The 25,534-nt window shown below is 19.6% G+C and overlaps 4 protein-coding genes across 4 annotated transcripts, besides 26 other annotated features; 1 reads left to right on the top strand and 3 right to left on the bottom strand. All coding sequences in view use genetic code 6, as the record gives it.

Annotated features, from left to right (window-relative positions):
- Positions 1-1,952: 1,952 nt before the first annotated feature.
- Positions 1,953-1,983: a microsatellite.
- A 147-nt stretch (positions 1,984-2,130) lies between these two features.
- Positions 2,131-2,170: a microsatellite.
- A 269-nt stretch (positions 2,171-2,439) lies between these two features.
- Positions 2,440-2,517: a microsatellite.
- Positions 2,466-2,516: a microsatellite.
- A 243-nt stretch (positions 2,518-2,760) lies between the features above and the next one.
- Positions 2,761-2,809: a microsatellite.
- Positions 2,810-3,867: 1,058 nt separating this feature from the next.
- On the top strand, positions 3,868-5,171 carry IMG5_060750 (protein kinase domain protein; the record flags this gene model as incomplete). Its single annotated transcript, XM_004037093.1, has 2 exons — positions 3,868-4,163; positions 4,223-5,171. 2 exons carry the CDS (start codon positions 3,868-3,870, stop codon positions 5,169-5,171), a joined length of 1,245 nt encoding a protein of 414 aa, XP_004037141.1.
- Positions 5,172-5,213: 42 nt separating this feature from the next.
- Positions 5,214-5,289: a microsatellite.
- Positions 5,215-5,277: a microsatellite.
- Positions 5,290-5,359: 70 nt separating the features above from the next.
- On the bottom strand, positions 5,360-9,025 carry IMG5_060740 (hypothetical protein; the record flags this gene model as incomplete). The annotated part of the gene is made up of 4 exons (XM_004037092.1): positions 5,360-5,440; positions 6,144-7,620; positions 7,752-8,601; positions 9,013-9,025. 4 exons carry the CDS (start codon positions 9,023-9,025, stop codon positions 5,360-5,362), a joined length of 2,421 nt encoding a protein of 806 aa, XP_004037140.1.
- Positions 6,110-6,141: a microsatellite.
- Positions 7,644-7,706: a microsatellite.
- Positions 7,659-7,748: a microsatellite.
- Positions 7,986-8,032: a microsatellite.
- Positions 8,850-8,910: a microsatellite.
- Positions 8,952-9,003: a microsatellite.
- Positions 9,026-9,539: 514 nt separating the features above from the next.
- Positions 9,540-9,573: a microsatellite.
- A 1,317-nt stretch (positions 9,574-10,890) lies between these two features.
- Positions 10,891-10,958: a microsatellite.
- A 1,985-nt stretch (positions 10,959-12,943) lies between these two features.
- IMG5_060730 (protein serine threonine kinase, putative) lies at positions 12,944-20,594 on the bottom strand (the record flags this gene model as incomplete). Its single annotated transcript, XM_004037091.1, has 14 exons — positions 20,235-20,594; positions 20,096-20,159; positions 19,958-20,026; positions 18,122-18,358; positions 17,815-18,031; positions 17,466-17,720; positions 17,161-17,418; positions 16,904-17,119; positions 16,616-16,723; positions 16,260-16,571; positions 14,471-16,196; positions 14,288-14,416; positions 13,988-14,245; positions 12,944-13,591 (listed from the first exon to the last, which is right to left on the bottom strand). The coding sequence occupies exons 1-14, from the start codon at positions 20,454-20,456 to the stop codon at positions 12,944-12,946; spliced, it is 4,719 nt and encodes a 1,572-aa protein (XP_004037139.1). The 5' UTR covers positions 20,457-20,594.
- Positions 16,198-16,251: a microsatellite.
- Positions 16,842-16,878: a microsatellite.
- Positions 17,755-17,806: a microsatellite.
- Positions 19,279-19,327: a microsatellite.
- A 236-nt stretch (positions 20,595-20,830) lies between the features above and the next one.
- Positions 20,831-20,869: a microsatellite.
- Positions 20,832-20,877: a microsatellite.
- Positions 20,834-20,880: a microsatellite.
- Positions 20,881-23,886: 3,006 nt separating this feature from the next.
- Positions 23,887-25,173, bottom strand: IMG5_060720 (intestinal cell mak-like kinase, putative; the record flags this gene model as incomplete). The annotated part of the gene is made up of 2 exons (XM_004037090.1): positions 23,887-24,296; positions 24,364-25,173. 2 exons carry the CDS (start codon positions 25,171-25,173, stop codon positions 23,949-23,951), a joined length of 1,158 nt encoding a protein of 385 aa, XP_004037138.1. The 3' UTR covers positions 23,887-23,948.
- Positions 24,298-24,323: a microsatellite.
- Positions 25,174-25,176: 3 nt separating the features above from the next.
- Positions 25,177-25,240: a microsatellite.
- Positions 25,195-25,240: a microsatellite.
- Positions 25,241-25,328: 88 nt separating this feature from the next.
- Positions 25,329-25,369: a microsatellite.
- Between the last annotated feature and the right edge of the window lie 165 nt (positions 25,370-25,534).

Below are 25,534 nucleotides of genomic sequence, written 5' to 3'. Positions count from 1 at the left end.
TTTTGAGGATTTTCTTAAGTTTACAAACTAATCTAGTTTAGAAAATATCATATTATGATATCTATAATTGTGTTCATCTATTAATTATTCATATTTTTGAATATCATAGTTATAATAATAGTAATCTAAAGAAACAAATGAATTATAATTTTGCATATATTGTTCCGTTTAAACCTCTTGTTTTATAGGATCAAATTATCTATTGCTATTTTTAAAATCTATTTTTCTATATACATCTTTTTCAAAATTTTCAATAATTTTTTTAGATTATCTAGTGATAGATGTATCTATTATCTTTCTAAGTATTTTTTATGGTTTTTTGGGTTATCTTAATCTTCTAAGCTTTGATTTGATTTGATTTTATTTCTAAATAAATTCTTATAATTTTTAGTTTATATAATAATTTGCTAATCTAATTAATATTATTTTTAAATTCGTAAGTTTTGTATATATATTATTTTAAATAATATATACGTTTTTTATCATTATCCTATATTTTACTATTTTTTTTTATTTCTTTAATAATATCATATTAAAATTTTTCTAATAATTTATTAACTTTTCTTTATGCATTTGTATTTTCCATTTTATTTTAAATGTAATCTCTTAATTTTCTCAATTTCCTCTTAAAAATTTAAACTCTTTTTTATTTTATTTTCTCATAAATAAATAAAATAAATTTAAAATTATAAAATATTTTCTTTTAAAAATAAAATGTGTATTAAATTTTTAAAAATACATTAATTATATTCATCTTCATTACTCTTTTCACTTTAAATTTCCGACTCTTCATCAAATTTTACTAGAAAGAGAGAAAGAGCATTTTAACTATTTTTTAATACTTGAAGACTAAAAATACTACTTACACCTTCTTTTTAATTAATTTTCGGGGTATAATATTTACTTTACTTTTTCTAATTATTATCATTTTTTATAGGTCTGAAAAATTATTTAGTTTTAGAATCAAGTTCCATAGATTTTAATAAGATCCAAAAAATAAAGACTATTATCTTTTTTAAGGATATCAACTTGATTTTAATCGAAATTGTCAAAAAGATTAAAATCATCCTAATAGAAAACAAATTTAAATAAAATATTAAATACAATACAACCACTATATTTAAAGTCTGATGGAGTATGAAAGCTGAATTAATCAAAATAATTAATTGAAGCGTTTTAAAAAAAAAACTATTCTTCTAAAATTGCAGATATTAATTGCTAGTATTCATTTTTCAAATGATCTTTGTAAACATAAAAATCACAATTTTAATTTTTAAAATTCACAGCCATTAAAGACCATGTTTTTTAATAATAAAATACTATAATTCCATATTCAAAATTACTCAATAGTTCCTTTTATGTATGTTGATTTTCAAAATATTTAATAAAACCACAGTTTACGTAACCTTATTCAGTGCTTAATTATTATACAGCTAAACCTATTATTATAGAATATTTTTTATCGCAAGTTGTTTCATAGTTTTTTACACAATTTAATAAAAATTGCATCAATCTTGGGTTTACATTGTATTCTTCATCTATTAAATAATAAGATTCAAAATTTAATGATATATCAAGTCTCTTTAATATTTAATCTTCCATTTATAATTTATTTTTAGAGTTTTTATCAAATAAGTTTTTTATTCTTTTTAATTCTTATTAATTTAGATTTTAAGTAAACAAAGCTATTTAATTATCTAGAGGAAATTATGAATATTTTTCATTTTATAAGATTGGATTAAAATCACCATTTCTATAAAATATTATTTCATGAACGTAAATGTTTCCTTTATTGTATCGAAGGAATATTTTTTTGAAAGCTTCGAATAAATACGTATCATAGTAAAAATCATTTAGATTTATTTATGATTTGCATGTTTAGCATATAAATTATATTGATTTTTAATTTTAGTTTTATTAGTATATTTCCACAAGTAAATCAATGTCATATATACATTTAATATTTTTACATTTTATATTTTTGTAGGGAATTATCATTGTTTATGATTCTTCACTTTGTATTATTTCAAATGTTACTTCTTATATTTATTTATTCTTTTTAAAATATTCTGGAATAAATGTGTCTTTTTGCCTTGATTCTAAAAATTTTACAAATTATTCCATTTATATTTTTTAAATATTAATTTTATTTTTAATTATTATTTTATTTATTACTTAAGTTTTTTTTTATTTTTAATAAATTAATAATAATAATAAAAAAAATATATAGAGAGAAAAATATATATATTTTTTTTTATAATTAAATAAATTTTACTTAATATATGGAAATCAATATATTTTAATCACCCATCATAATTATATTTTATGTAAAAATAAAGAATTTTCTATTATTTTCTCGTTATTATTAATTTTTAAAATAATAATAAATATTTTTTTATAATAAACTAAAAGATTTTTAGTACACAATTTTTTTTTTTGAAAAAATAAAAAAATAATATAATAACAATTATAAAAAAAAAAAAATTAATTAAAAAAAAAATAAAAAATAATAAAAATGGATAAAGAAGAATAAAAAATACTCCTTTTAGAAAGCAGGATGTATAAAGCAAGTTCAAATAATGTAAATTTAATAAAAGAGCCAAATAAAAAACTAGAATATTTTAATAATATTATTTTCTTATTTTTAAAAAATAGTAATAAATATTAAATCCAATAAATGCACAAGTATAAAATAACTAAACATAAAATTTACATAAAATGGAAGAAGTAAAATTAGTAGAAGAATAACTAATAAATTCAAATTAAAACATAGAAAATAATTAAAACATAGAGAATAATTAAAACATAGTAAATATAATATCTAATAAAAGAGTATATATAATTTTTATTATATTTTTTTTTTATTGAAAAAAATAATAAATTCTTCTTTTTTAAAAATAATATTTTATATAGATAAAAAACGAATAAAATGAAATTTTATAAATACAAAAAGAAATTTAAATAGATTAATTTTCAAATAAATAAATAAAATAAAATATTTTTGATCAAAACACTAATTAGAGTGTTAATTTTTAAATTAATTCCCGCGAAAAAAATTAAAAAAATAAAATAAAAAAGCGCAAAATGTAGCAAACAACTTCTAATTTAAAAAAACTTAAAAAATATGATAACAGTACTATCTAAAATAGGACAAAAAGGACTACTAATTCAGATGAAAGTGATTCAAATGAAATTTAATTGTCTGTAAGTCCACCTGCAGGAAATATGAAAATAACAAATTATTTTAATTATTTTCCAAAAAAAATAAATAATAATAATAATAGTTAAAATACAGATTAAAATAATACAATTAAATATACAAACGAAATGGCTAGAAGAAAAAATACAGATGATAATTTTAAAACTAATAAAATTGAAAGTTAGTCTTAATTATTTTTTTAAAGCTAAAATTAATTGAAAGATTAAATATAACTTTAGACTAAATATGATGTTTTAGTAGAAGAGTTAAAAAAAAAGATAAGGCTATTGTTGAAAAGAATAATTTAATCAAATATTATGAATAAGAAAAAGTATTTTTTGTTTTGTTTTATTCTTAAAAAAAGTTTATTTTATTATTTATTTTCAATAAAAAGATAGAAATTGAAAAATAAATAAATGCTTCATCAAATAATATTAATGTAAGATTTTAAATATTTGCTTAAAAAACAATAAAAAAATTAAAGGTTTATAAATAAAAAGTTTAAAAATTAATTGGATAATAAATTTTAACTATAGAAAAATTAAAGAGAGAAGAATTAAAAAATTATATATCTGCAGAAAAATTAAGGTTAGGCGAATATGTATAAACTAGAGATTGTACAAAATTTGATGATACTTGGCATGATGGAACTGACTTTTAAAAAATAAATGAAAGATTAAATATAATTGAATAATAAAAAGAAGAATTAGAAAAGAAAAAAAGGGCTTTAAAGATAAATAAAAAAGGCGAATAAGAAATTAAAGATTAAGAAATTTAAGAAGCTAAATAAAGAATTAATATTTAACTATAATGCTTATAAAAAGTAACTATTTTTTAAATAACAATTAAATAATTTATCATTTTTTTTAAAGGAAGAATAAGAGATGCATGAAAATTTAATGCATTTAGAACATTAAAAATTATTATTTATTTAATAACATAAAAGGTTTTTTGAAGAATAAAAGTATTAAAAATTATTTTTAGTAAAAAAATATAAATTAATTAAATAAACATTAGTTCAAGATATACTAAGACATGGCCTTGTTTAGGAGAAAGATATTAATTATTATCTCTTTTAGGAAAAGGAGGATTTTCTGAAGTTTTTAAAGCATATGATTTAGTTGAGTTTCGTGAAGTAGCATGCAAAATTCATTAATTAAATTTAAATTGGTCAGAAAGATCAAAAGCAAATTATATAAAACATGCAATAAGGGAAAGTAAAATACATTCGGAATTAAAACATCCTAATATTGTTTAATTATATGATACCGTAGAAATTGATGAAAATTCATTTGCGACAGTTCTCGAATATTGCGAAGGACCTGATTTATATTTTTTTTTGAAAAAAAATAAAGTACTTTTAATAAAAATATACAATAAATAATAAAAAAATTATTTAAAGGTTATTCCAGAAAAAGAGGCTAAATTATTAATAAAATAGATTCTAAACGCATTAAAATATATGAATGGTTAAAGGAATAGAATCATCCATTATGATTTAAAACCTTAAAATATTATATTTTAAAAGGGAGAATTAAAAATTACTGATTTCGGTTTATGTAAAATATTTGAAGATGAATAAACGAAAATGGAATTAACTAGTTAGGGTGTAGGCACTTATTGGTATTTACCTCCAGAAACTTTCGAATTTGATAATAATCCTTAAATTTCACATAAAGTAGATATTTGGAGTATTGGCGTTATTTTTTATGAAATGGTTTTCGGCTAAAGACCTTTTGGAAATAATATGAGTTAAGATAAAATCTTAAAGGTATTAAATATTTTTTTTTAATGTATAATTTTCTAAAACTAGGAAAATATTATTTTGAAATCAACATAAGTATAATTTCCTACAAAACCAAATGTAAGTAATGAATGTAAATAATTTATAAAAAATTGCTTGACTTATGATTAAAATTTTCGATGGGATATATAATAAGTTTGTAATTGTTAGTATATTAATAAGAAATGAAAATCTATATTTTTATTTACTTTTTTAATTTTAATAAAGAATTTTTATATATATATATATATATATATTTATATTTATATTTATATTTATATTTATATTTATATTTTAAATTTAATATAAAAATAAAAATTCTTAAACAATATAAATAATGCATAAATTTTTAATAATATTATAATAAAATATAATTCTCAAATACAACCTTAAATAATTTAATAAGCTTTTTGGCATCTGTCTTCATTAATTTAACACCAAATACTTTCTTTTATATCCTCTAAAAGTTAATTAAAATTATTATTTTTAATAATTTCGCTTAAATTTTAATCTTTATTATTTAAGCAATTACCTCTATTACTAAAAGTAGCATCTACTAGAATATTTTAAATACATTAAGGTATAATACTACTATCATAATCATAGAATTCTTCTGTTTATTTTTTTTTTTCTTCAATGTATATATCGAATATACTTTTAGCTTAATTAGAAGTTAAATGAATATTATTATTTTTCATTTCTTCAATATCAATTTTTAAATTATCCAATATATGTTTTACATCATAAATTTATAACTTTTATGTCAAAATAGTATTACCTTCTGATATTTCGGTTAAAAGATTTTTCAAATTTTCTTATTATAAAATATAATCTTTTACATCTATACATGAACATTTTGAAAAGTTCCTTTCATTTTATTATTTTTCGTTTTCTTCCTTTACTTTTTTTTAATATTATAAGCTCAAATTATCATTTTCATCGAAATTCTTTTAGACTTCTTAAAATTCAAGAATCTTCACTTTTAGTACTTTATAATTCTCAAAATTATTTTTGTAATTTTCATCACATTATTTTAATTAAGTATTTTATTCTATATTTGCACCTTGTATATGTATTATTTAAATTTAATGGTTTTCTTCATAAAAAGGTAATATTACCTTTAATAATTTTTTTTTTTTTTTTTTTTTTTTTTTATTTTACTTCATAGAATCCACTTCCTATGTATTTTTAAACAAGTGCTTCTAAAAGGATTTATTTTCCTGTAGTAATATCCTTAGCGCAAATTTAAAAGATTAAGAATTATTAAGTATTTGTTTTTATAGATTAATTTGCTCCAAAAACAGCTTTCTCAACTTCTTTTAGCTTAAATTCAGTAATTTTCTACTCTTCATCATAACAACTAACTTCTAAGTCTAAATTCAACTTTTCTTTAATCAAAATTTTCGTGCCTTTAGAAGTTTAGAATTCTTCCTAATTTAAATCAATTATACCTTCACATACAAACTAATTACATTTGTTCTCATTATCTGAATCAATAGATACTTATTTTATGTAATAAATTCTAAAGTAATCTTTTATTTTTGCAAAACTTACAAAATTTCCTGGATTCACCTTTTTTCCATCTATAAGAACATCATAATAGTTCAAAATTATGCTTACAATAGTACTTATTTGGCCTTATTATCCAATTAAAAAGGATCTTTGTAAATCTTGGTCTTTACAAGTAGATAAAAAAATGGTTAAAGCAGGAAATTTTTGCTTGAAAAATTCTGTTTTGCATTATGATTCTTTTACAAGACTTACTTAGGACCATTAAGGGTTTTGTTAAGTAAATATTTGTTCAAAGTCTACACTATATTTAAATCCTTCGACTTTTTAATATTCACAAGTAGCTAATTTTGCGAAAATTTCGTCTTGTTCTGCCTTTATTTATTCGCCTTCGAAAACTTGTGTTGAACTAGATGAATTTTCACAGACTCCATTTTCATTTGGGTATAATTGGTTTGGGTTCGAGCATAGAAGACAGTCCGAAAATAAATTTCCATTACATTTTTTACAAGAAAAATGACAAGCCTCACATTCTTCGGCTTCAATGTTCCAAAAATAGCCCAAAGAACATTCATCACATTAATTCAAAACATTACAATTTAAACAATTGTCTTTACAAGAAGCACATGATTAAGTTGAAGGGTCTAAATACTAAGAATAAGGGCATTATTTTTATTCACTTTATGCATTTAAGTCTAATATACATTAGATTTATTTACTTGAGGAAGAATCTGATTCTGGTATATAACCATTAGGACATTCTGAATAACAGTTGAATTTAAGGCCATTTTTAATATAATAATTCATATCAGGTTTACATTCGTCGCAGTTTTCAGAATTGTCAGAACATTTAGAACAGGTAAAAAAACAGGATATTTCGGAACCTTCTTAATCTAAAAACATTGGAGGTTCTTCAGTTATTTTTTGAAGACAAAAACCGTTTTGGAGTTCATAGATTTAGGGATCTTTGCATTCTGTACAATCATTATTTGAACCAGCTAAACATTTAGAGCATGAAACATGACAGGGAAGACATTCAAATGGATATTCATAAATTCTGTAAAAGCCGTCGGGACATTTTTCAGTGTCACAAGACGGTCCTGGTGGTACTTTTTTGCATAAACCATTACTATTTATATTATATATAAAGGTTATAAATATTAAATAATATATATATATATAAATAAATAAATATATATATATATATATATATATATATTATTATTATTTATATGTTATATATATATTTTTATATATTACTCTATTTTGAATCCTGGATAGCATTCAGAACATACATTTTTTTAATTACAAACTTTACAATATTAAAGACATGGAAGACATTCAGTTTCACTTAAGTATTGTCCTTCAGCACAAATTAGGCATGCCTTAGATGTTTTCTTGTAATTTGGAGGACAATCATCTACACATTTATTTTCCAAAAATACGAAATTTGGTTCGCATACATTACATATTTCTTCACCGCTTGTTGTATCTATTTCACATTAAGAGCAATTATCAGATTTACATTTAATGCAATTATCTCCTTATTTGTAAAATCCTTATTGGCATTGATAGCATATATTTTAGTCTTCAGCAGAACATTAAAGACATCCTTCTTGTTAACAACCTTCGCACAATTTTTTAAAACCATAAATGCTAGTTTCAAGTAGTTTTTCTTCTGTAATAAAATCAAAACTACCGGTTAATGGAATATTGTTATCTGGATTGTTACAATTCCAGAGTGTTTGGAAGGCTTTTACGATTATTTTGGGGATTTAAATGTTTGCGTTTTTGATTGTGTAGAGAGAGATTTCACTATTGTAAATTATTCTTTCGTTTTATTATAGGATCTTTATTTAGGCATTATCTATAGTGGAAAAATAAGTTCCTTGGCATAATTTACACGTATCATATGTATCACCTAAGGTTTAAAATATTTATTATGAACCGCATTTTGGGTCTCGTTTGTATTAAGAAGTGTATATGTAATATTAAGGAAGTCCAACAAATCCATAATTTATTTTTAGCTTTTGAGTATGGACTTAAAAAACTTTTTAGATTTCTGTATTTGTAGTTCTTTCTAAGAAATTTGTTAAATATAATTTAGGACCTATTTAATTACTATAATCTATTTATACAAAACTTTTTGAATTTATTAAATCACAAGGGCTTAGTTATTAGGCTACTTTGAGAATTTGAGAATTTAGGGTACGGGCATAGTCCACGTTATTGCATTAAGCATTTATGATTTACTTTATTGTTTCAATTTATTCTTGCTGGTTGCTGGGGTAGACTTAGTTGAGTATTAAAATTATTAGTATATATTGTAAGGTTTAACTAAATATGTATTTCATCTTTTTTTTATATTTTATATTTTTATTTTTAATTTTAATTTTATTTATTAATTTTTTATTTATTTGTGAATGAATTATTTTTTAATTATTTTTATTTAGTAAAGGGTTTTTATATTATAATGATAATTATAATATTTATATGTTATTTTTAATATTATTTTTTAAACTAGTACCAACCATTATTTTATATTTTTATAGTTACATTTATAATTATAATATTTATATTAAAGGATATCAACACAAATATTAAAATTAATAATGTAAGATTTTGAAAATATAGATTATTTATTGATTATCTTTTCAATATTTAAAAAAATCTAATCTTTAATAAGTTTAAATAAAATAAAATTAAATTTTATTTTAAGAAAATAAATAATTTTATTTTTATAATTCATTTAATAGATTAAATTCATAATTAAACATCTCATATTTGATTAATTATTATGTAAATATAATTATTATAAAATCAGAATTATTAAAATCATAACCAAATGAATTAAAATTTATTTATTAATATAGATTTATATATATTTTGAAAAATAAATATAATTTTATTAGTTTCTAATTAAATTTTAATAAATTATATATATTTTAACAAAATAATTTTTAAAATGTTTAATTTCTTTTAATATATAAATAAATTAAATAAAAATAACTTTATTAAAATAATAAAAATATAGTTCATTTTAAATAAAAAAACAAAAACAAAAACAAAAACAAAACAAAAATTATAATAAAATTTAATATTATTTTATAAAAAATATTTCTAATAAATAAAATAATAATGAATTAAATAAGCTTTGATTTAAAAATAAAAGAAAACGATGATGAAAATAGTTTAAAAATATTTGACGGTGTAAAAAAAAAAAAAAAAAATCTATTAATGTTTACTTTTTCTATAATAGTCTACGTCAAGTCCAATTTTAGAAGATATTAAAAATAATTTTTTTTCATAACAAATTCATTAATAAATAAAAATATTAAAAAAGTAAAGTTTTTCTGAAAAAAATCTTATAATACCTAATTCTTTTTACCCTATTGACAATAATTAATATTAATCTTCATATAGTTATAATTTTGAAGAAAATGACTTAAAGTTAATTAATTACAATTCAAACATAATATAATAATCAATAAGTGAACAAAATACATTAAATAATAACTCTAATAGTAGTTAATAAAATAATATGTAGAATTTTTAATTTCCAACTTTTAATAATATAGCAAGTGGTAATTTAAATTATTTTAATTATAATACAAATTAAAATCCAAAGGAAGAAGAATTAAATAATTAATAAGTTAAAAATATAGACAATAACCTTGAAAAAAAAAATGAGTTTTTATAATAATAAATTTAAGAAAAAGATTTAGAGATTTATTGTTTAAAGGAAAATATCGAATAGTTAAAAACAGGACTAAATTAATAATAAAAATTAAATAATCAAATAAAAAATTTGGTTGAAAAAGTCATGAAGGAATTAAATTTTGCGAAAGATGAAATAATTTAGCTTATTAAATAAAAGACTTCACTTAGTGATTAGGTAAATAATTTTTAAGTGTAATGCAAAAATTTAGAAAAGCTTAATTTGTAAAAATAAGAATAAATTAAGTATATTCTTGACGATAATATTAGACTAGAGAAGTAACTTCTACATAATTAATTATAATTTGAATTAAAGTTAGAAAATAATTATTCGCCTAATAATAATATTTGCTATCAAACTTAAATTGATGCCTTATAGTAAATTATTTAATAATATTAATAATATAATATTGGAATTAAATAAGGGTTTGGAGAAAACTAATATGATGATTTTATTAAATAAATTAGAATTTTTGTTGATTAGTTAAATAATTAATAGTCTAAAATATAAATGCAAAGAAAAAAAATTAAGCAATATAAATTTTTTATTTAAAAAACTTCTAGTTTGGTTTTAAAATAATTTTTTTTGAAAAAGAAAAAGGAGTTTTTATAAAATTTTATTTAAAAAATTAAAAAATAATGAAAATAAAAGTTTATATATAATTTTTAAAAAAGGATAATATTATATATATTTTAAAAATATTATTATATTATTATATATATTTTATAAATATATTTTTATTACTTATAATTATAAATATATCAATTTTAAATTAAAATAAAAATGTAAATATAATTTACAAACTTAATTATAAAATATTAATATTTTTTTTTTTTAACATAAATAAACTATATTAAAACAAAAAAAAAATTAATAATAATAGTCAAGACATGAATTTATCTAAACTAACAAAAGTAAGTTAAAAAATATCTTTATTATCATATTTAGGTTTTAAGTAATAAACTTTATTATCAGAATAAACATAATTAATATTTTTAAATTATTTAAAAAATGTATTTTATATAATATTGCTGCTATCTTCATCTTCCCCAACTTCTTCATTATTAAAAAATTCTTAATTTCCTTAAGCAATATTATTATTATTAAAAATAGATTAATGAATATCTTTTTAAACAAACTATTACAATTACAAAAACGAATCGATTTTAAGTCCTTGAATTTCCACACATTTATCGATTTTTAATAAAATGAAATCCTAAACAAAATAGTTTTTTACAGTTTACAAAATCTAATAGACAGGAACACTATATATATAGAAATTATTATCATCTTAAACTACTATATACCTTTTATTAAGCAAAACAATACATTTTATATTTGATTCGAAAGTAACAGTTTTAGTTTTTTCTTAAATAAAATATTGTTTTGTACTCGAACCTATATTTTTATTTGTATTTTATTAATAAAATTCTTTTTCCCAGCCATTAACGAGAGGATTCCAGATAATATTTGATAATATTTAACTTATTATAAGTACATTTTCTTCAGTTGATATTATATAATCATCATTCTCAATATTAAAGTATAATTTTAATTCTCTATCGCAGTAGTTGACGGGTGTTTATGATGATTATTCGCCTTCTAAAAAATGATAAAATAATATCTATTTAAGCCTTTGAGCAATAAATTTGGGCTTTTGCTCATGGATTACTATATGGTTTTTATTTATAATACCTACTGAAAGTACTTTGAGGATCCTGAAAGAGGGTAGGGCTGTAAATAGGAGTATTTTGCCAACAAATTAATTATATAAGATACCATAGTTTTTATTTGAGAAATATTTGAGGATAAAAAAGTTCGAGTCGATTTGAGTTTTGTTAAGAAGAGTGAAGTTTAGGGAATTTTTTTTAGGTTATAAATATACAGAGATGTATTTGATGTGATTTTTCTTAAATAAAACAAGCCATTTTTTTTCTTGGATTTATACTAATTGGTATACTTGGCTTTTTTCAGAAGGATTATTTATTATGTTTTGGATTATTTCGTTTATGTTTTCATTATTGTTTAAATTTTCACCATTGTTGTTATTTTGAGTGTTTCGGATCACATTTTCGATTAAATTTATGTTATTTTAGATTTAGGAATTAAAATTTTATTTCTTTTAGAAATATTTCATAAAGTAAAAAAAATTAACTAATGTGTATATTAACATTTAAATGAATTAATTTTAGTTGAATATTATTTGCAAAAATATAAAGGTTAGTATATATAATTGAATAAATTTATTTAAAATATTCTGTTATGTTAATTCTTTACCGAATGTATTATAAAAATGATATCTTATTGCATACCAGTTTAATATATCTTATAGACATATACATATTATATTTACACATAGTTTTTAAAGTTTCTCAAATATTTTATTCATCCAATTTTCTTCTTCATCATATTCGAAATATTAATCTTCTTTTTATGATTGTTGTTTATGTACAATTGAAATAAGATTTGTTATTTGACATATTGTATAAAACATTATTAAGTATTTTATGTCAGGCTTTTTTCTTATTTATTTTATGGCTTTTTTGGATGTTCTAAGGATTAAAAAATTTATCATTTTCTTTTTATATATAATATTAAATAAATAAAATATTATAATATTTTTTTTTTAACATTTATGAAAATAGATTATATAAAAAATATTTAATTAATTAATATAATATGTATAATTTATAAATATATACATATTTTTTTTTAATAATGATTATTTTTATTTTCATTTTTATTTTTTTCTATAATCTTTTTCAATATCTCTGATTTCACTAAAAGAATATTTGCTTAAAGAAATATTAGGGTCTATAGCTCTTGTTCCATCGCTTTGTTTTTTAAGAATTTTAAATTTATCCTTTCCTATTCTTTTTCTCAAATATATAAAAGCCATAATAAAAACACAAACCACAAATCCTCCTACACTAGCCGCAATAATAATAATAAATAAATTATTATTCTCTTCTACTGTTTTTACTTCTTTTTCATAAAGTACTAGTTTTTCAATTAAAGTCGCTGAATTTTTGCATGTACAAACAACTGCGATATTAGCTTTATCATAAGTAGTTTATGAACATAATTAAAGTACATTTCCTTCTCTTTGGACACATTTCATGCTTTATTTTATGATATCGACTGGAAAAGTAACTTCGATGTCCATTAAGACGTCTCCTTACTAAATAGTTCCAACTGGTGAGATTTTTTATATATTAAATTCTACATATGAATAGCTTTTATATTTTACTATTGTATTATTACCAAATGCAAAAGGATTTAAATTATAGAAAGTTCGAATTACTTAAACATCATTATTAATGGATTTTTCTTTGAAAATTTTTTTAAAATCGTCTGGATCTTCTTCATTTCTTAAAATTTTCTAAACATTTATTTGATTAATAATATTAACTTATAAAGCTTTACCTGCTATTAATTTAATATCATCGTTTTGTGTGTAAGAATATAAATTTTTCCCTTGCAAAGCAAAAGGTACTGCAATTAAAATATTATCAACAGGCTGATATAATTCAGTAGCTTTTTGTATTTTTTACTATGTCAGCATTTATTATTGAAAATTGATAACTTTTTTAATTAAATCGTCATATTATAGTTCAGTATTTTTATCGGGGCTTGAATTTTTGATTAATTCGGATAAAGTTTTGATTTTCAAAAAATCCATATTTAAATTATATACTGTATTTATATGATTTAATAGTTTTTATTAGTACTCGTTTGGAATTTTATTATTTATGAAATAATCAAAAAGCTTATTCACAAAAGAATTGAAGTTTTCCTCAGAAAAACCGGAACAGTCAAAAAGCTTTTCGTTTTCAGAACATTTACAATTTGGAATTGAGGGAGTAATTCCTTTAGGGCATATGGAACAGCAATATGCATTATAGTAGTTTTAGAGTTCATTAGAATAGGCTTTGTAATAAAAATCTTTTGGGTCTAAAAGGTCTATTAGTTAGGTAGAAAATTTAGCAAATAAGTCTAGTTAATCATATTGTTTTTTTACATCGAAAATTATTATCTAGTCAATTTAAATAGGAATAAAAATCCCTTTTAGAAATACTTATGGGACTAAAATAGGCTTTCCAGAAGGGAGTTTTATGGAATATTCATTATCTTTTTAGAGCTTTTCCTTAAAAAGGATACTATTTTCGAAATTTTGGGCATTAAATCTATCTAAATTAAAACCAGGCTAATTTTAGGTTAAATTTTCAAGTTGATTATAGAAATAAATAGAATAAATTACATCTTCTGTATTTTAATTGGGATAGATTATTTTGACTAAAAAATCAGTTACAAAAGCCGTTCCATATTAAATATTTGCTTAAAAGAAAAATTTCTATTTGCAAATTTTTCCGTCTAAACTTTAGCCGATTTGGCATTTTTTGCATGTAGTTTTGCTTGTGCATTCTAAACAGCCAGCTAATATTTCGGAGCATAACAAACATTGATCAGAGTCTTATATTCTATATACATCAGTAGTATTTGCGCATACACATTTTTTTTAGTCGACAGAATCTACTATAAAAGCTGAAACACATTCCAAACAAATTAAAGGTGAGGAACATTTAATGCAATTTGAATTTATTGTAGAGCATTTTATGCAAGAATTACCTGTCCAATATTCATTAGTATTACATGTTCGACATATTTTCTTAGAAGGGTCCGATTAGTCGTAAAAATATTGTTTAGTGGAACATTTAGAGGCACAATCTGCTCCATTTTATATTTCATCACATTTAAGGCATTTTGAGATTTCTAAATATTCAGAAGGTCTACATATTAAACACTTTATAGTTGATTCAAAGGGATTCCAGAACATTTTACACTTCAGTTCACATGTTATTTAGTCTTGGTTGCATTTTTCTTAAGTACATATATTAGAAGAAAGCCAAAAACCATTACATTTGCTACTATCTTCACATATAGCTTTACTTTCGTTACATATAATACAATTTTAAGAAGGTTTGGTACTATCCCATTTATAATTGCAGTTATTTTCACAAATAATTTTTGAAGAATTACATTAATAACAATTTTAAAGCGATTCATTCCATAAATACTTGCAATTTTATTCGCAAATAGTTTTACTTTTATTACATAAGTTACAAACAGAATTAATAAGCCGTCCGAAGCATTAATCTTGGCAAATAGTGGTATTAAGACTGCAAAATACGCAATTATTAGAAATCCATAAACTAGAACATTTAACCTCACAAACAATCTAACTAACTTTGCAGTCTATACATTAATAAACACCTTCATATTAGACCCAAGAAAGCCCACAATCAGCACAAGCAATAGCATCTAAGCTACAACTTTTACATGTACTACCATTCCAGGAGTATTTGCATACATTTTCGCACATTATTTAATTTATGGAACATAGTTAGCATCTTCCTGTGGTTGTATCTACTCCAGAAACTGTATCATTAACCCAACCGTAATTTGGGCCGGCTAAAGAACAATAATATTCATTTAAATTTATATTGACACATTCCATTGTTTATTTAGGGAGAGTTGGAGTAGTGTTTATCCAGAGATTGCTTGGATTGCATTACAGGCAATTCGATTGACTTAAGTTGCAGTATATACACTCGTTTTTTACGTAGTCCCAGGTTCCTCGGTCTGATTATAAACACCAATTTACGGTTGTTAGAAGTTCACATTATTAAAAGGCATCTAGCCATTAACTTTTACAGTTTAGTTCACATATAGTTTTATTATATTAACAATAATAACATTTAGATGCTTTATAACTAAATTGTCTTTAAGGCATAAAAGCACATTCAGAACATATACTCGATGTTTAATTACAATAGAATTAGGTGTTTGTGCATTTCCAGTTTGTGGAATCTGATGAGTCGAATTGACCTCCACACATTGCACAACTTTAGGAGTCTGCTCGACATTTTATACAACTTCCTTTAGTTGCGCTATTTTAATCTATATATGTTATCCAATTTAATTTACTTTTTATATATACATATTTTTTTATTTTATGGATATATATATTATTATTTTTTAAAATAAACCATATAGTTTCACATGTAATTTGGTCTTATTAACAATTTGTACATTTGTTGTTTAACCAAACCCTTGTTGCTGCAGTTTCATTGTAAGGATTATCAGTATAAGCTTTGTTACAGATTTTTGTGCATGAATCTTCACTTTAGTGACATTAAATACATTGTGAATTTATTATGATGCCATCATCTCTAAAATAGCATACATTTTAATTTTCTACAATTGATCTATCACATATATTTAAATAATAATTCCATCTATGATTACATAAAACTTCGCATGAATATTTATCAATATCACATGATTTTGATGTATTACATCTTATTTTTTAAAAAAATTAATAAATAATTATTATTTTTATTACTTATTATATTCCCAAACATAAAAACAGTCTTTATTACAAATAAATTCACTATGATCACAATTTACACATTTTATTCCTGTCCAAAAAGGACTTGAATAAACAAGTTTCCTATCATTAACATAAAATGAAAATAAATATATATAATTTTTACAATTTATTTAAACAACTGTATTTATCTGTAAGAAATAAACATTAATTATCTACAAATGTACCTCCGCTTTTAAATTATATATATATATATATATATATATATATATATATATTTAAGTAAGTAAGTAAAAAAATTACCAAACTTCACAAATAGTAGAGTTTGTATCACATTTATAACATCTTTCATTAAGCCATTATCTACCACATTATTTGCATGTATCAGCAGATTCATTGCATACTAAACATAAAATTCCTCCTGAATTTTTCCAAAAGCCATTACAAGTATTAGCATTTTGACAAACAGTCTAATTAGCATGACAATAAATACATTATTCAACAACCCATTATTTATTACTTTTTTTTTTTTTTTTGTAATAAAAAAAGAATTTAATTACCAAAGTTAGCATTCTGATTTTGTATTTCCACATACATTACATAATAAGTTTGCTGTATTCCATTAACCTTAACATATACTTCCCTAGCAAATAATTTAAGAAGCATTGCATGGAGTACAAGATATATAATCAGCATCCCAAATTCCATTGCATTTTTTTTTATTTGTACAAATTTCTTCATTTTAAGAACAGTTAATACATTTTTAAGTTTTTACTGAACTATCATAATTAATATTATCAGGAACCCAAAAATAACCACTTAAATAAAAATTTTATTTAGTTATTTTTTTAAATAAAAAATATACCAATCATTACAATTAGATTAACTACTTTAACAATAAATACACCATTAAGTATTATCAGAAACTTTAACATACCATTTAAGGAGCATTTTTTTAATTGGTTAACATATTTTTTCACATGTATCAATATTAGAATTACAAATGGTACATATATTATTATTCCAAATTCCATTGCATTTATCTGTATCTTCACATACAGCTTAACTAACTTAACAATCTAAACAAGTTTAATTATACTTAGGTATCCAATTTAATAAACTATTTATTTTTTATTTTGCTTAAAATATAAATATATTTGTTTATTATTTTATTTATTTATTTCTTTATTTTTTAATTATTTATTTTTAAATACCATTTATCGCACTCTAAATAATTTAATTTACATCTATCACAATGAGATTTTATAGAAATCCATGTTCCTTTACATATTGTACCTTGACAAGTAGCTTAGTCTTTATTACATATTGTACATTTAGAATTTATTCCATCCCATTCTCCATTGCAATTGCTATAACTTGTGCATTAATTGTATCCAGAATCACATTTCACACATTAATTTAAAATCCAATCTTTTTGACTTATATATTATATATTAAATTAAAAAATAAATTATTTTTACCAAAGTGTACATTATCTTTAATCTTTGGTACAATTATTACATTCATCATTAACTATATCCCATTAACCTCCACATGTTTATGTTAAACAATCAGTTTTATTATTGCATAGTTTACATTCACTTGTTCCATCAAGATTAAAGTCTCCCCAATATCCGTTGCATGTGGTTGGAGTTTAGCATATTGTTTAATTTGCTTAACAGTCTATGCATATATTGTTTATTACATCAAAAAAACCACCGCAATTATTGCATTCTATTTATTTTGTAGCAATGCATGCTGTATTTATTTATATTATTTATAACGATATTATTATGAATAAGTAAATAATCATATATCTTTTATATGTTATTTTTTATTTTTAATTATTAAAAAAAAAAAAAATTGTATATTTTATACATATTCATTATTATAATATGTTTTTTTTTTTTTTTGAAATATTTTTTTTTATCTTTTTTATATAATTTTTAATACTTGAATATATTTTTTTAAAAATTAAAAATATTTTAATTATTATTTTTTAATATATATTATAATGATAAAGTGGATTTAAAATTGATAAGTATTTATATAATTGTTTTTATTTATTTTTAATTAATATATTTTATACTTTTTTATATAAAAAATATTATTTAAAAAAAAAAAAAATTATTAGTTTATATATGATAAATTATTTTTACTAATTTATAAAATTATTATTTAAAAAAGTAAAAGAAGATTTATATTTATATTACATAATTTGTTTTAATTGTTTAAATAATTTTGGTTTTAAATAATAAATATTATATAATATTTTGAATATATAATTAACTAATTATATAAAAAATAAAGCTTTAAATTAGTGATTAATTTTTAAATAATAATCAAACTAAACTAAATTGTAATGAAATAAATACTAATATACACCAAATTATACATTGAATTTTTAAGAAAATAAAAATATTTATTATGTTGTTATATTATTATTTTTTGTTTAAAATTAAACACATATTTTTATTAAATACATTTTTTCATTATTTTCTATTATTATTGATTATAATCAATTCATATTTTTATTTTCAATATTAAATATTTTTTTTTTTTTGATATTTAGTAATAATATATTTATTGCTTTTAATTTATTAATTTTCATTATATTTTTTTAGTTTTTTAATATTAAATATTAAATTTTATCTTATATTTTTTTAGTATAATGAAACATAATTTAAGTAAAAATAATATTAATAATTTAAGAAATAATTATATTAAAATACTTACTTAAAAATATTATTAAAAAACATTTTTTATAATAATTTTGTTAATCATAAATAAATATTATTTACAAAAAATTATTATTTTTAATTTCTTATAAAACAAATATATACTTTATCTTCAATAATATTACTATAGAGTATGTTATCATAAAATACATTTATGCAAAATTATAATAATATCATTTATAATTCAAACCTTTTTTTTTTAAATGAATAAACAATTTGTATTATTAAAAGTTTATGGAATTATTTAAAAATTAAAATTTTTATTTATTAATAACAATACATATGTTTTTAGTTTTTATAATTATTATATGCTAAATAATTATTTTTATTTATAATAATATTAAAATATATAAAATTATTATAAATTTCTACATATATAAAACATAAAGATAATCTATAATAAATACTCAAAATGATAATATATATTTATAAACAATTCAAACCTTATTAAATTTTTTTTATCTAAACGAAAATCTTCTATTTCATTGATAGCCATTCTTCCTAGTTAATAATCCGGGCCTAATGCTTCAAGCCTTTTAATATTGATTTAAATCAAATAAATAAAAGAAAATTAACCTTTTTAAAGTAAATTCAGTTGATTATATAATGCCATAAATACCTCCTCCTAAAATACCTATAAATAACCCAAATAATTTACTTCCATAACCTAAATATCTTTTATTATATACTTTTGAAAATATAATTTTTTTTAAAAAAAAATAAGATTAATAAATAATTAATATTTTTTAAAAAATACATGAAACACACGAAGTGATGAAAACTCCTGCACAACTATATTTGAAAATATTTTACTTTGTAAACTAATTTAGTTTTATTAAAAAAAATAATATTTTTTTTTCCTATTTCATAATATAATGTTATTATATATAATTTACTTATCTGCAATCATTTAAAGTTTCGATTTCTTCTGGTGTAGGTGGCTAAAAACTCCAAAAATTTTTGACCATTTATTTTAAATTTAAATCTTCAATTACTTATCTATAAGCATTCATTTTTTCCTCATATTTCTTTTTTCCTAATTTAATTAATTTTTTATTTTTAAATGCATTGTTTTGTACTTATTAATGTTGGATCTTCCTTAGATTATTAAATACCATTAAAAAATGATTTTAATTCTTATTCTTCTTAATTTAATTCGTTTTTTATTTTTTCTATACTTACTTGATCTTTTTTTTTATTTATTCACGGACTTTTATATCAACTTCTCTTTCTTTGAAAAACTACTCCTTTGTAAATTTTTATTTGTTTGTATTTTGCTAATTGCTGTTTTCTTAATTATTGTTTTATTAATCACCCATTTTAAAAATTATTGAATTTATTTTTAATTTAATTATAAAGATATGTAAAATAATTATATTTTTTGGAATATATATAATTATTTAAACAAAAGTGAAAAATATTTACTTTTCTAAAAATTTTGATAAAGTCAGATTAATTTTTTTATATACATTATTTATTTAGTTTTTTTAACAAAAAAAAATAAAATGAAATAAAATAAAATAAAAAAAAAAATTAAAAAATTTTTTTATATAAAGAACAAAAACATTTTAATTTATTTGATATTAATTATTAATAATATTATGTATTTAACTTATTAAATGTATAAATTAAAATAATCTAAAATATCTATAAAAAAAATTCATTTCATATGTAAATAATACATAATGTTTAAAATATATAATAACTAACAATAAAGATAATAATATTTTTTACTAAAATTTATTTTAAAAATAAATAAATATAAAAAACATATACAAAATGAGTATTTTTATATACTTTGATAATTTTTTTAAATACACAGAAGAAACAACAAAAATACCTTAAGATTATTTAAAACTGTATTTTTCAACATTAGTAAGTATGCCATTAGGATATATACATAATACTTTATAGGATAGTTTTTTAAGGAATTAATTTTCGTTAATAATGGGTTTATTTATTACTTATGTATGTATAAAAGAAAAAGTGTATTTATGCCTAATAAATTCTTTATTTACATATATATTAACAAATGTTTTCCTAAAATATAATAAAATACCAGTTTTTGTACTAAATTTTAGCATTTTAATAGCTTTTCATACATTTAAAGAATAAAAATTTGAATTGGTTAACTTTTTAATGTTTTCGGTTTGTAAAAATATATAATTTTCTTTCGAATTTGAAAAAAATTTTAATAAGAAAACTCCTAGCCTGCTTGATTTTCTCGGTTATGTGTATTTTTATCCTTCTTGTATTGTAGGACCATGTTTTAAATTTGGAACTTATCTTTAATTTATTGAAAGAAAGGAGTAATATTAAACTATTCCAGACAGAAAAGTTGAAGTGTTAAAATACTTTGTTCTTGGATTGTTTTATATAGGTTTTTTTCATTATTATTTTACTTAACTTTTTGATGAATTTTGGAATTAATAAGAGCTTTTATATAAAAAAATTTTTTATATAGGAATTTTAGGGTTACTTATAAGATTTAAATATTTAGGGTTATGGAATTTGAGTCAAAGTGGAATTATTTCAAGTGGGATTGGGCTAAATAAAAATAATAAATTTTCTTAAATAAGAAATGTGAGTACTTTTTTCGAATTCGAATGGAGCTTTATTTAAAGAAAAGAAAAATGGAATATTTCGTTTTAAAAATGGCTTAGATAATGCTTTTATAATAAGTATTTTTTTTTGTTAATAGTAATTATTTTTTTATAAAATAAAAAAGTTTAAAATTGATTTTTAATGAAAATATTGCTTATATATTATGTCTTTTAATTATTTTTTTTTGGCATGAAATTAATTTTGGATATTGTTTAGGTTTTATTTAATTATTAATAGTTGATTTATTGTGTTAAAAAATTAAATTTAAATTTTGGTTTTTGGATAATTTTTTAGGACATTTTTTTTGTTGGATTATATTGTATTTTGAATTCGGTAATGTTTCTATGGTTTTACATTTAAGATACCTTGATAAAATTTAAGAATTTTATTTATAAATATATTATTTACCAATTATTATTAAAATTATTTTAGTTTACTTTATTTTATTAAGATTTAAAGTAAAGAAATACTAATTAAAATAAGAATGAAATTTATCATGTTTATCTTTTTGATAAAAAATTAATTAAATTAACAAAAACGTCTATATATATTGAAGACATTCATAAATTTTTAAATTCATTATAAACATTTTTTTATTTATTATAAATAAATATATTTATTTTTAATTAAATTCGAGGATTATATAGACTAATATAATAATAATATTTAGTTATAGTCCTTTAATATTATTTATATATAAAATTAAATGATGTTTTCAACTTTTATAAAAATAAATCAATTTATAATTTTTAACTGTAATAAAAAAAAAAAAATTAATAAAAAAAAAAATGTTTAACAATAATTTTATTTAGGAATCAATAAAAAACCAAATAAATAGTCTATTATTCACCGAAAATAAACTAAGCAACAACTCCAAGTATATAAGATGAATAATCGTAATAATGTCAAAATTCTTAAAATACAGATTTCATGTTTTTTTTATTTAACGAATTGAAAATATTAAAATAAAAAATTATAGAAATTCATTAAAATTTGATAAATTGGAAAAATAAATATATATGCATAAAAAGCAAAAATGCACTAGAATAATATAATGAAGCATCCAATATATAACCTTGTATATTATAAATAGATATATTAGAAAAATAGTTTGATGAGTTTTTTAAATAATCAAATAGAAATGTTGAATAAAATATTAATTTATTAAATCAATAAAATATTTATTTAATTGATATAATAAATGAAAAAGAAAAAGAATATTCAGAAATAGAAAAAAACCATATAAAGTTAAGCAAAATGTATACTGAGAATATAGAAAAATAAAAGTAAATTGTAAATAAATATAACATTTTAAATAAAGAAATGGAAGAAATTAATTTATAAATAGAAAAGGTTTATTCATTTATGGCTAAAGACGAAAATTAAATAAATGAATAAAAATATAAATAATAAAATTCATAAAGAAATGCTTTTTAAAAAAGTAATAGTAGTGCAAATAATAGTAATAAGTCTTTTTAAAAATAAAATGAAGATTTTAAATGTAGTAATTATATAAAATGTGAAAATAATAATATTAATATCGGATTTTCAAATAAGAAGAAAATTAGTGAAAAAATAAATGAAATTTTTAATTTTTAATAAAAAATGGAAAATATTGTGTAGATATTGGAAAACAAAAATTAAGAATATTTATAAGATAATAAAATACTGGCTAAGAGTTTGAAAAAAGAAGAAATTTGGAAAAAATAATATTTTGAAATGTAAAATCAAATATAAGAATTAAAAGTATAACTCAATAAATATAAATAAGATTCCATGAAAAAAATCTAAAATAATTGAGTGTTTTAGGGATACCAAAATAAAAAACATTGGTAATATATGTATATGATTATATATATATATATACTATTAGTTATAAATAATTATTATTATTTTAAAAAATGAAAATTTTTTTTTTTTTTTTTTAAACATAGTAAAAAATTATAAAATAAATTTTATATATCAAATTTTTTTTAAAAAAAATAACTAATTAAATTTATAATTCTTCATTAACATTAAAAAATATAACCTGGCCTATATTTAGTATTTTTCATTAATTATTTATGTCTTTCATACATATTTTGGTCTATCTTCGATTCATTTGGAGCAATTTTACTTTCTTCTAATAAATCTTTAATAAAATTGTCAATACTATTATTTCCGAGAATATTTTTATTTTATTGACTTATGTTTTCTTTATCTTTCTCAAAATTATTATTTTATATAAAATTCTGTTTATCAATAAGTATACTCCCATCTTCATTTTCAATAATATTTACTTTAAAATCATCAATTTAAACTGGTAAATTACACATAAAATATTTATGTTAAAGTGCTTTTTAAGCCGAAGGTCTCTTTTAATTTTTTTTTTAATTTTTTTTGAATAAAAAATATATATATTTTTTATTTAAAAAAAAATACTTTCTAAGGCGCATATCTCAACATTTATTAAATTAAATCAATAGCTTCAGGAGATGCATTAGGAATAAGATCTTAGAAATTTTAAGCTTTAAATTAAGGGAAAACAAATCCTACTTTAGCAGCTAATTTATAACCTTCTGGCCAGTCTTCTTTACATGGGGTACCTAAAACTTTACATATTTAATTAATTTGATCTCTTTCACATTATCCGGCAAAAAGAGGCCATAATCTATACAATTCAGCCATAATGCACCCAACTGCAAATATATCTATTGGGGAATTATAATTTGGGGCTCTTAAAATAATTTCAGGTGCTCTATACCATCTAGTAGAGACATAATCTGTAAAAGGTGGTTTAGACCTAATTTCTCTTGCTAAACCAAAATCTGCAATTTTAATAGTTCCTTAGGACTCCAAAAGATTTTCCGGTTTTAAATCTCTGTGGAAATATCCGTGCCTATGAATATAATTTAGACCTTATAAAGTTTAATATATGATGTTTCTTATTTAAATTTCTTAAAAGGGCTTTTGACGATCTTTCATTAATTAATATAAATTACGGTCCATATATTCTAAGATAAAATATAGTTCGCTATTTTCCTTTATTATTTCGTATAAATTTACTATATTGGGATGATGGAATTTCTATAAAGATGATATTTCGGGAAGGTTTACACAGTCTTGCCATTTTGGACATTTTTATTTCATCTTTTTTATAGCTATTTATTGACCGGTTTAAATTTAGGTGGCTTTTAGGACAACGCCGAATGTTCCGTCACCTAATGTGGGACCTATTTTATATTTTTCCATATATTTTTTTATGTATTTTAATTTTTTATTAATATATTTTTTTTTTTTTAATTAATTAATTTTTTTTAAAAAATGTAAATATAAAATATGATATTTTAATTTTTTATATTAAACCTATATTTTTGCTTATATTTTATTATTTATAATAATTTAATATAATTAATGTAAAAAAATAAATAATATAAGTAATAAAATATTCATTTTATTTTTGATAAACGAATTATTTCAGCCTAAAGCATTTTAACGTCTTTTCCTTAACTTTTAAAAGCCTCAAGTTATTCAAATGCCCATTATTCAAATATTCTTTATTCTATTTCTTATTGATTTAATATGCTTTCATCTGCTTTTAAATCTTTTACGT

This window comes from Ichthyophthirius multifiliis (genome assembly GCF_000220395.1).
Source record: "Ichthyophthirius multifiliis unplaced genomic scaffold scaff_1120509250275, whole genome shotgun sequence".
Lineage (NCBI taxonomy): Eukaryota > Ciliophora > Oligohymenophorea > Hymenostomatida > Ichthyophthirius > Ichthyophthirius multifiliis.
Note: the sequence above shows the minus strand (reverse complement) of the source record. Positions and strands in the feature narration are given on the sequence as shown.